The sequence below is a fragment of the Cheilinus undulatus genome, linkage group 18 (assembly GCF_018320785.1).
Source record: "Cheilinus undulatus linkage group 18, ASM1832078v1, whole genome shotgun sequence".
Lineage (NCBI taxonomy): Eukaryota > Metazoa > Chordata > Actinopteri > Labriformes > Labridae > Cheilinus > Cheilinus undulatus.
Window position 1 is genome coordinate 34458438 of NC_054882.1, and position 14105 is coordinate 34472542.

At 40.0% G+C, this 14105-nt stretch overlaps 1 protein-coding gene across 3 annotated transcripts in view; it reads left to right on the forward strand.

Annotated features, from left to right (window-relative positions):
- si:ch211-266o15.1 (zinc finger MYM-type protein 4) overlaps positions 1-14105 on the forward strand; it is a 40305-nt gene that overhangs the window by 6937 nt on the left and 19263 nt on the right. For all 3 annotated transcript variants that reach the window (XM_041812273.1, XM_041812276.1, XM_041812275.1), the window contains 10 exons: positions 234-456; positions 556-771; positions 975-1125; positions 6632-6747; positions 6852-7205; positions 7577-7727; positions 9389-9564; positions 9730-9901; positions 10379-10492; positions 11083-11126. In XM_041812273.1, the coding sequence (XP_041668207.1) occupies positions 234-456; positions 556-771; positions 975-1125; positions 6632-6747; positions 6852-7205; positions 7577-7727; positions 9389-9564; positions 9730-9901; positions 10379-10492; positions 11083-11126 (1717 nt within the window). The remainder of the gene's footprint in view (positions 1-233; positions 457-555; positions 772-974; positions 1126-6631; positions 6748-6851; positions 7206-7576; positions 7728-9388; positions 9565-9729; positions 9902-10378; positions 10493-11082; positions 11127-14105) is intronic.

A 14105-nucleotide genomic window follows, 5' to 3' on the forward strand; every position in this document is an offset into this window, starting at 1 on the left:
TGTAGCGATAAAATGGTTGTAGAAATATTCCCATGGCACACCTTGATTTACCTCATGGCGCACCAGTGCACAAAACTACCAGATGTGCAATTAGTATGTAGTTGCTTATTAGACTAAAGTTTGTTTTTAGTGCAGCCACACTTGTGTAGTAAATAATGTTTAACTGAGATTCAGCATGATGAATATAGATTTAAAACTAATCTTGCCTTTGTGGATTTCAAACTTCTTTGCAGGGAGATTCTTCAGCCCAGAGACATGATCACAATTCCAGCAGATGACAGCACCCTCATGCACTTTTGTGGCCAGTTCTGTCTGTCCGTCTATAGACACAAGAGGAAACAAGTCGACAAGGGTCCTGAAAAACGACCGGAGAGGATTACTGAGAAGCCACCCGAGAAACCCATAGAGCGTCTGCCTGACAAACCCTTCTGCAGTGTCTGCAAAATTTCTAATAGGGTAAGAGACAGATTTTTGCATACATGCTTGATAAGCAGAGTCAAAATTCTATTGTCAATTATGTCTTACGTTTCCTTCTGGATGTGATTTCCTCTGCAGGTGATCGAACATGAAGTCACCCACCAAGGGCGTATTCACAGACTCTGCAGTGATGCTTGTTTTTTGTCATGGCGGAAGATGCGACAGTTAGCCATGAACTGTTGTGAAGGCTGTGGACTTTACTGTAACAGCAAATCTGGTTCCTGTCAGACCCTCACTGTTGATAGATCTCAGCTGAACTTCTGTGGTCCTACCTGTATTGGAACCTTCAAACAAGTAAGTTTTAGGTTTGTTTCTTTTAGCAAAGTGCTAACGTCAAGATGAAACTTTAACGGATGTAAGTATTTCTAGGATTTTTGCCGATTAGTGGCTCCAGCTGTCTTTAAGTTGTAATTTGAACAACAGCACCCATAAGTTTACCAAATTTACCAAATCTGGGAAAAATAAGCTTCATCTTTTTTTGTTTTTTTTTTGTCCAGAGCTGCAGAAAAACAACCGACTGCGCCCACTGTCACAAGATGGCTATAGTGTCCTCCACAATCATGGAGCGAGACCAGAAGGGCAAAGTCCAGCTTTACTGTTCACCTAATTGTGTGGAACGCAGTCGACCTCCTCGACACACTCTCGCTGGTAGGACATCCCACAGACATACCCTCACATACTATGGTGCGCTGGTACTGCATAAACATAATTATATGGCTTTAGTCTTCTGATGCTGTCAGTGAGTATGATAACATGAGCCCTTTTACAATCATACGTCCCGATAAAAGGGACATTACATTTACGGTTATTACGGTCATTTTGCTTAACGCCTGGATTCACAAGGATTTTCAAATTAACTGGCTTTTAAAGCTAGGGTGTACACCAGCTTTATGATACATTTAACTGACTTAATTACCGTAAAATTGATAGATGCACTTTAACCTCCTACAACCCTGCATCCCCCCTGCACCAGTAAACTTGATTTTGCTTAACGTAGACATGTTAGCATCAATCATGGACACTTTGACTGCCATCTTGTGGTCACAAAAGCACACTACAATTATCAGCGTGCATTCAAAATGGCTGCCATTCCCATCAACGTGTTCAGCAGCCAACAAAAATAATACCCTAGCATTAGTAGTTTGCTGTGGCATGTATATTTGACAGGTTTTCAATGGTAGCAAACTAATATTGCCAATCAGCAAGTTTTCATGTGAGGACACTGGGATTTTATCATCCTTTCATCATTAAAAATGATGGTGTAAAAATAAGGGAATATATTTGAGAACACCGTTTACAAGTAGAAATGGGTATAAATGCTTATTGCATGTGGTACAAATTAGTCTACATTGATTGTAATTATTTTATGGGATACATTTCCAGGGAATATTTCAAGAGCAGAAAGATTGCTGAATGCAATAATAGGAGAAAACTCTGAGGTGGAGGATTTTTCTGATGGTGCTGATGATGACGATCCTGGTGTGGAACGACTAATTGATCGGGATTATATTCCACCTATTTCATCAGAGCAGAGCACTGATGATAGCGACGGTGAACCACAGCTCCATCCAAGAGCATCTAAACATGTGCAGAGATCCAGGAGATGTGTGCGTAAACGTCAGCATAGAATTGAAGATGATGATGATGAGCCAGGATTTAGTGGGGATGGTGAAAGTGATGACAACCACTCTCAGAGATCCAGAGAGCATGTGCATAAACGTAAAAGAGCAGACGATGATGATGAGCCAGGGTGTAGCAGTCATGGACTTGGAGAATCCCTGTCAGGACCACCCAATGTTGGAAGTGGAGAGCCCAGACCAGAAGCAAGCAAAGACCGATGTGGAGAGTCCTGGAAGTCTGGTGCATTTACTCCAGACTTGGTTCAGTTTGGGGCTGAAGATGAAAGTAGGCACGAGCGAGAAGGCTGGCAGCGACTGGACTATGTGGAGCAGTACATCGACTCAGAGTTGATGAAACTCATCGCTGACAGCACAAATGCTATGTCACTACTTAAAAGTGGTAGATCTCTCAACACATCAGTTGATGAGATTTATCATTTTTTTGGAGCATCGGTTTTGATGTCTTGCGTGTCTTACCCACAGCTGAGGATGTTCTGGTCCAATGCCTTACATATCCCTGCAATCAGTGACAAAATCCCTCGTGATCGTTTTTTCAAACTGAGGGAAAATCTGAAAGTAGTAATTGATGATGACGTTTCAGAAGAGATGCGGGAAACTGACAGATTCTGGAAGATAAGGCCGTTTCTGGACCGCATTCTCAAGGGGTGCTTGATTCAGACTCGACCAGAATGTGTGTCAGTTAGTGAGCAGATGATCCCTTTTACTGGAGCCTGTCCTTTTAGACAGTATTTGCCACAAAAGCCCAATCAAGCTGGCATGAAGAACTTTGTGCTGGCTTCAGCAGAAGGCATTGTGCTGGACTTTGAGGTCTATCAAGGTGCACTCTCACTAAGTTCACAGGCTGAGGAAACGGAGGGCTTAGGTTTGGGAGCCTTGGTCATTGAACGTCTGGCTAAATCTCTGCATCCTGGTACAAAAGTGTACTGTGATCAGATCTTCACAACCATGAAAGCTGTGGATCGAATGCTGGTGAAGCAGGTGTATCTGACTGGTACAGTAATAAAGAACCGGGTCGCCAACCTGCTGCACAAGCTACCAAGTGACTACATCATGAAACGGCAGGGAAGAGGCAGCTCAGCATCAGTTACCAGAGGTGATGGCAAGGTATGTCTGGTAAAGTGGTATGACAAAAAAACAGTCTTGATGCTTTCTGCTGTTCATGCTGAGCAGCCAGAAAACACTTGCCAGCGGTGGTGCAAGAAAGCCAAACGACATGTGTCGGTCACACAACCAAGTATTGTGCATGAGTACAACTCCAAGATGGCTGGGGTTGACTTAGCAGACAGGATGTTGAGTTATTACCGAATGAGTGTCCGAACCAAGAAGTGGACAATTCGGATGCTGATGCACTTCACTGATCTCGCTTTAGTCAACAGCTGGCTGTTGTATCGCCAAGACAACCGTGAACGTGCTACACCAAAAAAGTGTGTCATGCAGTTCCTTGAGTTTCGCATCGAAGTGGCTCAAGCATTCTTGGCCAAGCGCGACGCTGATGTCCAACATGTACAGGAGGAGAATGTGCACCTTTTGCTACAAGGCAGAAAACAAAAGGCCACTCCAATACCCTGCGTCTCAGTTCGCACAACTGCTGCTGCCCACCTTCCAGAGGTGGTTGACCTGAAAAACGCTAAGCGTTGCAGAGTAGAAGGCTGCTCTGGGAAATCACGTGTGCGGTGTGTGACATGCAATGTATTCCTCTGCTTGCAATCTGGACGCAACTGTTACGCTGCATTTCACACAGGCATACAGTTGTAATGTTGTACGTCTGCACTTTGGTTTTACACATCCATGTTCAGGCATTGAAAAGAGTTTTGCACAGTATTTCACTTGAAAAGTGACAATGAGCAGGGGCATTGAGCAGTTTTGTGTTACACAAGAGTTGCTATGTTTGCAAACTATTTTTCAGCATTTCACACAGATCAATAGATGGTTCTACAGCAACAAAACAGACATTCTGGGTCGTTATTTATTTTGACACTTTCATGTTCAAAAACGTGTTTGTGCAGACAAAAAGGACATTCAGAAGATGTGATATATACATGATTTATCTTGTGGCACAGTCTTGTTAGACACTGAAATAAAGTTGTATATTTTGTTACTCTATGGTGTCATTATTGTGTTAAACAGTTAGATAAACCCTGCACCCTCTTGCACATTGTTGATGAACTGGAAATGGAAATCTTCACACATGAAGTCAGTTAAAACCTTCTTTCCTTCCTGGAGACTCCTAAAAAAGACAGTGTCTATATACCAGTGAAAATTGTATTCTGCATTTAAGGTACATTATTTGCTAAACATTAGAGAATAAAAACACACACCCAGATGATTTTGTGTGCATGCATTAACACCTGACTGGAGTTTGTAACAGTAAACTGATTTCAGAGACGCTGATTTCAGGCATAAGACATCACAGAATTGTGTGACAACAGAAAAACAAAACATAGATGCTTTCTGTTTTGCATTTTTATTTATTGCATTTTGCACAGGTAAACAAATCAAGAGAAAAGCTTTGAATAAACTCAGTGTAGATAAAATAAAATCTACATGGTTTCACATTGAGCAGCTCAAGATGAATTATTACAGAAAGTTTCACTCAAATACCAACATCATGTTGAAGCTTTCAGTTTAACTCGCTGTCATTGTGTACTGCATCCTCACAGCATTTAAATTGAAGTTCATTGCACTTCATTGAGCCGATAGCATGAAGACTGTATATCTCCCCTTTGCACTGCAAGAGACTTCTTTTAGTGTGTAATTTGTTCAGACCAGCCTCACATCAGGAGCACCCCTGTGATTATCAAAAGGGCTGAATCAAAGTCTGCTGTATACTCCTCTAGTATTTGACCAGCATGGATGAGTCCCGTTGTCCTCTTTTGGGGGTATTTTTGTGCCATCTAGTGGTGGAAAAAGCTTAATTCACTTAAAGAGTGCAAAAGCAAGATGGCTTCCATTTTTACTTTGTTGTGCTTCAGCTGGTCTCGAGACACAACGACAGTACAGACCATTATGAAATTTTGATGCTGAATTTTTTTTCCCTTCATGCTTGGTATTCAGGGCATACTTAATTAATACATTTTATAAATAGTACAGAGTTGGGACTGTGCAAATCAAGAATCAGTGCACTTAAGACATTAGGACTTTCTTTTAAGAGAAGCTTGGGGGAAATATCACAGTACAGATTAACCATTTACAAGGATAAACAACTCGGCATGTGGTTCAAATTAGTCTACCCTGACCCTAGACAGACAGGCTCCTTGACTATAATGATTGTTAGATATCAAAGAAGTCTTAAAACAAGCATGTGGACAGGTTGAATGCTGATGCACATCACTGATCTACTTTGGCTTGCATTACTATGAGAATGCTGAAATTGGTACATTTGCTTGGCTGTGGCTCAGGCATTCTTGGTCAAATGTGACACTGATATCACGCATGCTCTGGTAAAGAATGCAATAATACACGTCTCATTCATCTCGGTTGCACATCTTCTAGTGATGGTAGTGGTGGTGGTGTAGAGCAACAGGCTGCACCAAGAAATCTTTTTGTGTTTCTGTGCTTGAAACTCAAACAAAACTGTTAGAAAGCATTTCACTCAAGACAGCTACTGTGTCAGACTATTTGTTCAGACAAAAAGTTAGCTCCAAGTTTTGTTTTTGGGACAGAGAAAATACTTAAAGGGAAATAAAACAAATTGCAGTAGTTTGTAAGAGTGGTAAATATGCAGTTTTGTTTTTGGCAGCCATGGTCTCGCACTGAGTTGAGGGTTCTGATTAGTGACTACAAACAACAGCACATTAAAATGCACAGTCAAGTATAGCTCAGTAAGGATATTTCCTATGCTACAGTCTGTGTCACAGTATTTACAGCTTTACTTTTGGTACAGCTGTAATGGTAACTGGATTTGAGCTTCTATGGTGCTTTTTCTAGTTGTCTGGCTACTTATGGCACTTAAACACCACAGGTCACACTTACTTATTCACACCCATTCACTCCACATTTATACACTGATGGCAAAGGTTACTGTGGTGAATTGCCCATCATTAGCTAATCCTAAAATCAGTTGAAGCAAACTGAGGATAACTGTCTTGCCCAAGGACACATCAACATGCGGCTTGGGACCCACAACCTCCAAGTTGCGAGATGAGCGACTCTACCTACTGAGTCACAGTTGAAGCTGTGACTCAGACATCCTTGCATACCTGCTTAGCATTTATGTTGTCCAAATTGTGGGTTAAAGCCCAGCATTGAGGTGCTGGAGGATGCACTAAATGCCCCGCTTTAGTTTGGGTCAGTCTGAAGTAAGCACATGTAAGAGTAAATAGATCTCCAACCACATTATCTAGGAGGGTTGGTCTGACTTTGAAAAATTCAGTTTGACTCAGACTTTAGTCTGACTATAGCAATCATTTGACTTTTTCTTTTTTATATATTCCAAACACAGCCAGAGAAAGTATATTTATTCATACATCCACATGCTATCAGTCGTTTATTTTAATGTTACTCTTTTCCTATAGGTGCTGCTTTCCCCTGCTGCCAGTGCAAGGTGTCAGCTGTTCCTCAGTATCATCTGGCCATGGTGGACGGCACCATCCGTAATTTCTGCTCCTACGACTGTGTGACTATATTCAGGGTAAGGGCACAACTTTAACAAGAACTTATTTTATATCAAAGATTTTTGGTTGAGTGTAAATTATTTAGATTGAAACCTTTTTATCTCCCTCTATGCCCTTACAGAAATATGGTCAGCCAGACCCTGTCAATGGGACCTCCTCTCTCAGGGACCCCTCCCATAAAGAAGCCACCAAATCGGGACCCTCTGTAGGAGCGAGCTCAGTCCCTCCCATCCCTCAAGAACACTCATCTTCAGTCCCTCACCCAGGCCACCACCCCAGTCATTCCTCAGTGCCCCCACTGGTGCCCTCTTACCCGACCATGTCGTCCCCCACTGTCCCAGGGCAATCCCAGGCCAAAGCACCATCGAGTCAGCCCACGAAACCAGCCGAGGGAAGTCCTGGTGACGTCTCCAAGCTGACCTGCCATCAGTGCAGCAAACAGTTCAACATGAAGCCGCTACTCTTCAGCTTTCAAGTGAGGAAAATGACTCACATCAACATTTACTCTGTATTTTCAGATACTTGACCTTGATATCTTTATGAATGTGCATCTTAAAACAATAGAACATCATGGAAAAGTTCATTTATTTCCCTAGATTAAAAAAAATCACACTTTTATTCTAGATTGATTATACATAAAGTAAAATACATTGAATATCTTTTTGTTTTAATCTTGATCATTAGGGCTTATATCTCATGAAAAGTAATATGCCCAGGTCTGTAATGAGCCTGACGTTTTAGATTTAATTCCGGGAAAAAAAAAATCTTTTCCACAGTATTCCTAATTTTAGCAATGCACCTATGAGACAGCTCACTGGTTATGATGATACTAATGTTTTCCCACAGGGTCGTATTGCAATGTTCTGCAGCAAACCATGCTCTGAGCAGTATAAAACCCAGAAAAAAATCCTGGCGGTATGTGAGTCCTGTAAACAGGAGAAGGTACCCTTTGATACCTTCAGCCATAATCAACAGGAGGTTTCAGTCTGCAGTGAAGGTGAGTTACCTTGTATACCCCCTACATTGGGTCCCATTGTTTCCATGTGTTTAATATTTTCCAAACAACAACTGTGTCTCATCATGCTTTCAAATCATTTTTTTGGAGTTTGTCACTTTGGTGAACGAAAACCAGACAAAGAAAATAGGGCTTTTTTTTCAGATTTGGCTCTTCAGTCTGAAGCTTTTCTTTTTTCATTTAGCTCCTAATCAAACTGTTAAGTCTGCCCTTAAAAGCCTTACATTTTACCTGTAAATGTAGGTGTTTATCAAGACTGTGTTTGTCAACTGGACCGCTCCAAGACCAGTCGACTCCTGGCAGACACGGCCAGGTCAATTTCAGAGTGTACAGACAACTACACAGATTGATGTTGGCCCTGTTCATTGGTTTTTATATTGTTTGCATTTATCACTGTTGGCAAATAATACAGTTTGAAAATGAGATGCAGCTCTCAAATTCATGAGAAGACGCATGTTAATCTTCCTGAACTGTGAACGGCCCATCAACAAAAATGTGTCCATAGATTTGTGAGGTTGATCTGTGAACATAAACACATGTGACTGGCTGTGGTTGCTAATTTAATCCAAGGAAACAAAATGCTTTCTAGTGGTAGGTCACATGAAAGGGTCTGAAAAAAGCCAACAGAGACCCACTTTTCCAAGAAGTCTTGTTGTGGCTGTTTGTTTCAAACCAGGGTTTGATTAAAAGCTTTCAGACTAGCGTAAGCAAACTACACTTAGAAAACAAGTCAGATGTAAAGAGGCCTTAGTTTTTTAAGACTGTAATTAAAAAATGTATCTCTGAATTATGAAGGACGTGAAACAAAGAACACAGCAGCTTGGCTAGAGCAACGCTTTCATAAATCTCTGTGTATATTGTTGCTATTATTCAAACTGTGGTTTTCACAAAATATTTACAGAATCATGAACATACCTAACCTTGCAAAGCAGAGGGATACACCCGTTTCCTTGTTTTTCACTGGCGAATCACTCTTGCAAAGCTCCCGTCTGAACTGTTTGGGCCCAGTTAGAAAGTGACAGGACCAATCAGCTGCAAGGGGCAGCACTTTGAGGCACAGCAGTCGTGACGTAATCAAGCAGCAGCAAGAGCTGGTGCAGTTATGGAGGAAGAAACTAGCGCGGATGCTGCTAAAGCGCCAGTTTTATCAGAACTTGACAACATTTCTTCGTTAAAAGAAGAACAAAGAACAGCAGTGAGTTGTTTTCTTTTCAAAAACGACAAAAGTCGAGTACTTACATGTCTATAGTCGCCATGTTTCACGTTATTCCTCAGTAGCTGCACAGGCACAGCTCAATAACTGCTATGTCACTTATTTTGTTGCTCTGATTGGCCCGTAGAGATTTGACAGACAGAAAGTTCACCCAGTCACACTCCGAGTTTTTTCAAAGCCTCTGCCCTTTCTCAAACATTTCCTATTGAAGCTTTTCATCCATCTGGTGTGTCAGGTTAGAACTGACCTGATAAAGAACTATAACATACCCACTGTTCTGCTCTAGATTCCTTCCTGCTAAAATAGCATTTTTAAGGAAGTGTTTCATTGCTGTTACTGATGTAGGTTTTAGTCAACTCATTGTAAAAATATTTAGCATGGTCTTTTTCTAAAATAAATATTATTATTCCTTACTCATCTTTTGTTCCAGGCTGTAAAATTAACTTCAAAGCAGCCATGCAGTCTCGTAACCGGGATCACCCTTGGCGATCGTGCACCTACTGCTCCAGCATCAGCCACAAGATGCTTAACAGCCACTACGGAGGCAGGATGGAGGAGTTCTGTAGACCTCACTGCATGTCCCAGTACACTGTACTCTACTATGGGGTATGATATTATTTGTCTGACTACTCTGTGATAGGCCATTCAATATCATCAAGTGTCTAATAGTAGGTTCAAAGTGATTCTGTAGCTTTTAAAAATATCTTCCAATGTTCTTCCCTCTCCTCTCCTGTGTTTTCTATGTCCTTCTTACCATCGCCTTCACTCCAGATGGGTCGATGTGACAGCTGTAGGAAACAGGGCTACATGAATGAGAAGCTGCAGTGTTTGGGTTCAGTCCGGAATTTCTGCAACATGCCCTGTTTGATGCAGTACTGCTACCATCACTTTGAGATGAGCCAGCATGGTAGCAGTAACGGTACTTCTCCACAAACACCAGGTGGTAAGTTGTGTTACACACAACTGCACAGCAGCAAACTTGTGATAGCTCGAAAAGCACACCACAAAAGACGATAAGCAGTACTAAATAATAAGAGTAGATATGAGTAGTTCCTGTAATACTGTGTTTGTTATTGTGCTTGAAAAATGTAAGACTGTATTTGTGATCTTACATAAGATTGTTTTCCCTTCCCTTCCCTTTCCCCAAACAGCGCATATGCACAGACTTAGAAACTGGAGAAGAGAGCCTGAATGACTCATAATAAAAGATTTCATCAGATTTAATCGGCAGTGTTCACTTGTGATTAGAGTCTGATTCAAATACTGAACCCTTATTGAAATCCACAGATAAATATTACCCTCTTCCTCAAACCTGTGGCACCACTCTAGTTGTATGTCTTAGTAATATTAGGGACAGAAAAACTTAAATGGATTTAACAGTGGTGTGTGATTTAATTTGGGTGTTTCTATTTTCTTTCAGCTCCAAGCCAGCCTCAACACTCCTCAAAGACAAATCCTGTTATTGCTGGTGTGGTGTCACTGGCCAATGGATCTGCCGCTCAGCCTAGTGCCACAGCAGACACTGCTCTGACTGGTGAGTTAAGTCACAAGGCTCCCTATGGCTGTTTACACACCTCTAAATACACTGCTGACAGGTGTGATATTCTCCAGGGCATGGACCAAATTTGTCCTACTTTATTTTACTTAATGCTAACAAATGTAGAGAAAGTGCCATTAACAGGCTAAACGGATGAGAGTGGAACATCTTTGAATAAAGTCTATGCTCTAACACTGTGGCTTGCTCTGTGTCTCTCTTGGGACATATGCTGACACCCACTGGCAGGAAATTTGTAATACACTTACAGGCACATCTCTTAGTACTCATGGAGCTCCTTTCTGTTGAAGTGAAGAAGAGCAAATGCACACTTGTAACTTATAATGAGAGTCAGAGGAAGGCCTGGGGTGAGATCTGTGTGTTTGAGTGGGAACCATGTGACCAGGAAGAACAGAACACCACCTGTATCTTGAATGCCTTACAGTCTCGGTCATCCAATATTTTTATTAACAAGAAGATATCTGTCCCATATATGTTCATAGAATAATTGTTTTTATTTAGAAAATGTTTTTAAAATCCTCACTGTGGGTTTTGATATAATTTTTAATATTTTTATTCCTCTTTTTCAGGGGCCCTTCCAACCTCCAATGTTGATGGCAAGAGTCTGGACCATGTATGTACTCTGTGTTTGTGTTACATCTAGCCGTAGGTCTTCACTATAAAAGGATTACCTTGTTGAATAGTTAGAGGTCAGCACAGTTAATCAAAGATTTAACTTTAACTGTTGATCTGTTATCAAGAAATAAACCTTAATTAAAGTTAATTGCATAGTTGTGTTCAAATTCAGTGGAAGATAACATTAACATTAAAACCTGTCAAAAGTCCAACAGTCTCCCCTAGTCGTTAGCATGTTTTTTAATCTTAATTATTTACACAACTGCTCTTTATGTGTATTACTTATGCCAAACCTCACTACAAAGCAATGATTCTTGTGATTCCAACCACATTAATTACTTAAATATCAAATCAACACAATCAACTATCTGCCAAACCACCAAAAAAACAAATAAACCCATTGTGAAAATTAGGGCATACTAGTGTTTGAAATAACACTTTAGCTAATGAAAATACTATTACCATGTCACATCACTTTGTTTGGTGCAGTGTTAATTTCGTCAACAAAAACTGTGACTAAAAATGTTCATCAACAGCCTTTTTTTCATGACAAAAACTAGACCAAAACTAACAAAAATAGATCTGTGACGACTGAAACTGACAAAAGTATGTTTAGTTTTCGTCAAGATGACGAAAACAAAACTAAAATGTAAATCCGTGTGGGTAAATCTGTCAAAAAAACAATGCATCCATGGCTATTCTGCCTCTCAGCTGCAGAAAGCAGGGACCCCAGGTTTAGTAGAGTGCATAGAACACACTACCATGATTTGGTACCAGATTTAAGCTGGAAAATAAATGCTTGGACTAAAAGTAAAGACTAAAATATGAGGACTTTTTATGGACTAAAACTAGACTAAAATGTCTTGAGTTTTCGTCAACTAAAACTAAAAAGGATAGAAATGAGTAAAATGTGACTGAAACTAAAATGCATTTCATTTATAAACAAAAACTAAGACTACAATTAAAAATAGCTGCCAAAATTAACACTGGTTTGGCGTAACACCCCCATTCTGCCAACATTTTCTCTTATGTTTATCCATGACAGTTTCACCAAAAAGTGAATTCTTGTGCCGAGTAAAAGAGTCTCCCCTTTCATTCAGCAGTAAGTTGAACTAGATGCCAGCATCAGATTGACTGGATGCAACAGATAAACACTGGCTACTGAAATCAGTTTATGCCACATTGTTTTACCACTGGCCGATGTTTGTTAACAGGATGGATATCAGCGCATACCTACACATCGATGCACCACCACAAACTGTTTTATTGTCTTTTATTATTCCAACAAAAACAGTTCTGCTGTTTTGGGTCCCAGAGATCCAAATCCAGTAGATTTAATCTAACACATTAGAAACATCAAGACTGCTTCAAATCTACAAATCATCTTGAAAATAAATAGAAACTACCATTTTTCTCTAGCTGAGCTCCAGAAGTTTGTAATGTCATGTTGATGGAGCAGCTTTTCACAATGAAAGTGTCCTGTGCCTTTTGGCTGGTTGTTCAGTAAGCTCTCTAAAGCTTAGCAGGTCAAGTGGTCATGCTTTGAAAATGGTGTTAACAGAAACTGAAATTAACATATGTTAAAGGTTTGAAGTAAGTTCAGACCCGAGTGCCATCCTATTTGGACCCATGCGTGCCTATTATTTAATTCTGCTTGCACTTCTTTTTTGATCTGCACAGCTTTTTTTCCATTTACGATAATCTATTTCAACCCATGCAGCTTCTCTTGTGTTTAAGGAGACTACAGGTGATGACGCTACTCAGCTAATCAAATGCTTTACTCAGACAAGGCACTGCAAAGGGCTGTGAGAATAGCCAACAACAGAAACACATGGAGAAGCCCAGAAAAAACTCTGACACACTACAGGGAAACTGAGTGAGTTAGGGGAAGTAGAGATGATGTGCTTTTGAACGAGAAAAGAAAAGTGGAAAATTATAAGAGTAAGGGTTAAGAGAAAGGCAGAGAAAAGCATTTTATATTAAATGTTTTGATATTTTTTTAAATTGAAAAATCAATGTGAATTTACATCTAAAAATAAAACAATGGAAAGGGAAACCCACACTTCAGCTTTTTTACATTTACTAAAATTAAGCCTTTAATTTTAAATAGGCCCTTTTCAAGAGCTGCTTTTGTGTATTTTGTTTATAAATACAAATCTTCTTTTCTTATTTTCATAATTTATTATCATTGTTTGATTATTGTAATCTCTAATATTACCTCCAGTTTCCAAAAACAGTTGTTTTTGAATGTTTATTATGAACTAAACCAAATAATAGTTTAGGGGATATCATGTTGACTTTGGCTTAAGGAAGTTTTCTCAAACTGGACTTTGTTGAATTTTAATTTGTGACTCTTACTGGTTCTGTCCCTGTGCCAATGTTAATTTCATCAACTAAAACTGTGACTAAAAATATTTGTTGACAGCCTTTTTTCCATGACAAAAACGAGACTAAGACTAACAAAATGAGATCTTTGATGACTAGAAACTGACAAAACGCAAGTTTACTTTTCGGCAGGATGACTAAAACGAAACTAAAATGTAATGTAGTTTTTGTTGGACATTCAAAATCCATGATATTTCTCCGCTGTGAGCAAATCTGTCAAAATGCAATGCATCTGTATCTCTTCTGCCTCTTAGCTGTAGAAAGCAGGGACCCCATGTTTGGCAGAGTGCACAGAACACACTACCATGATTTGGTACCAGATTTAGGCAAGGGAATAAATGCTTGGACTAAAAGTAAAGACTAAAATGTGAGGACTTTTTATGGACTAAAACTAGACTAAAATGTTTCTGAGTTTTTGTCGACTACAACTAGACTTAAACTAAAAAGGGAACTAATGTCTAAAATGTGACTACAACTAAAATACGGTTCATCTAAAGACCAAGACTAAGACTGAGACTACAATTAAAAATAGCGGCCAAAATTAACACTGCCCTGCACTCCATGCATTAGGATGCTGTCCTCATAGCAGGTG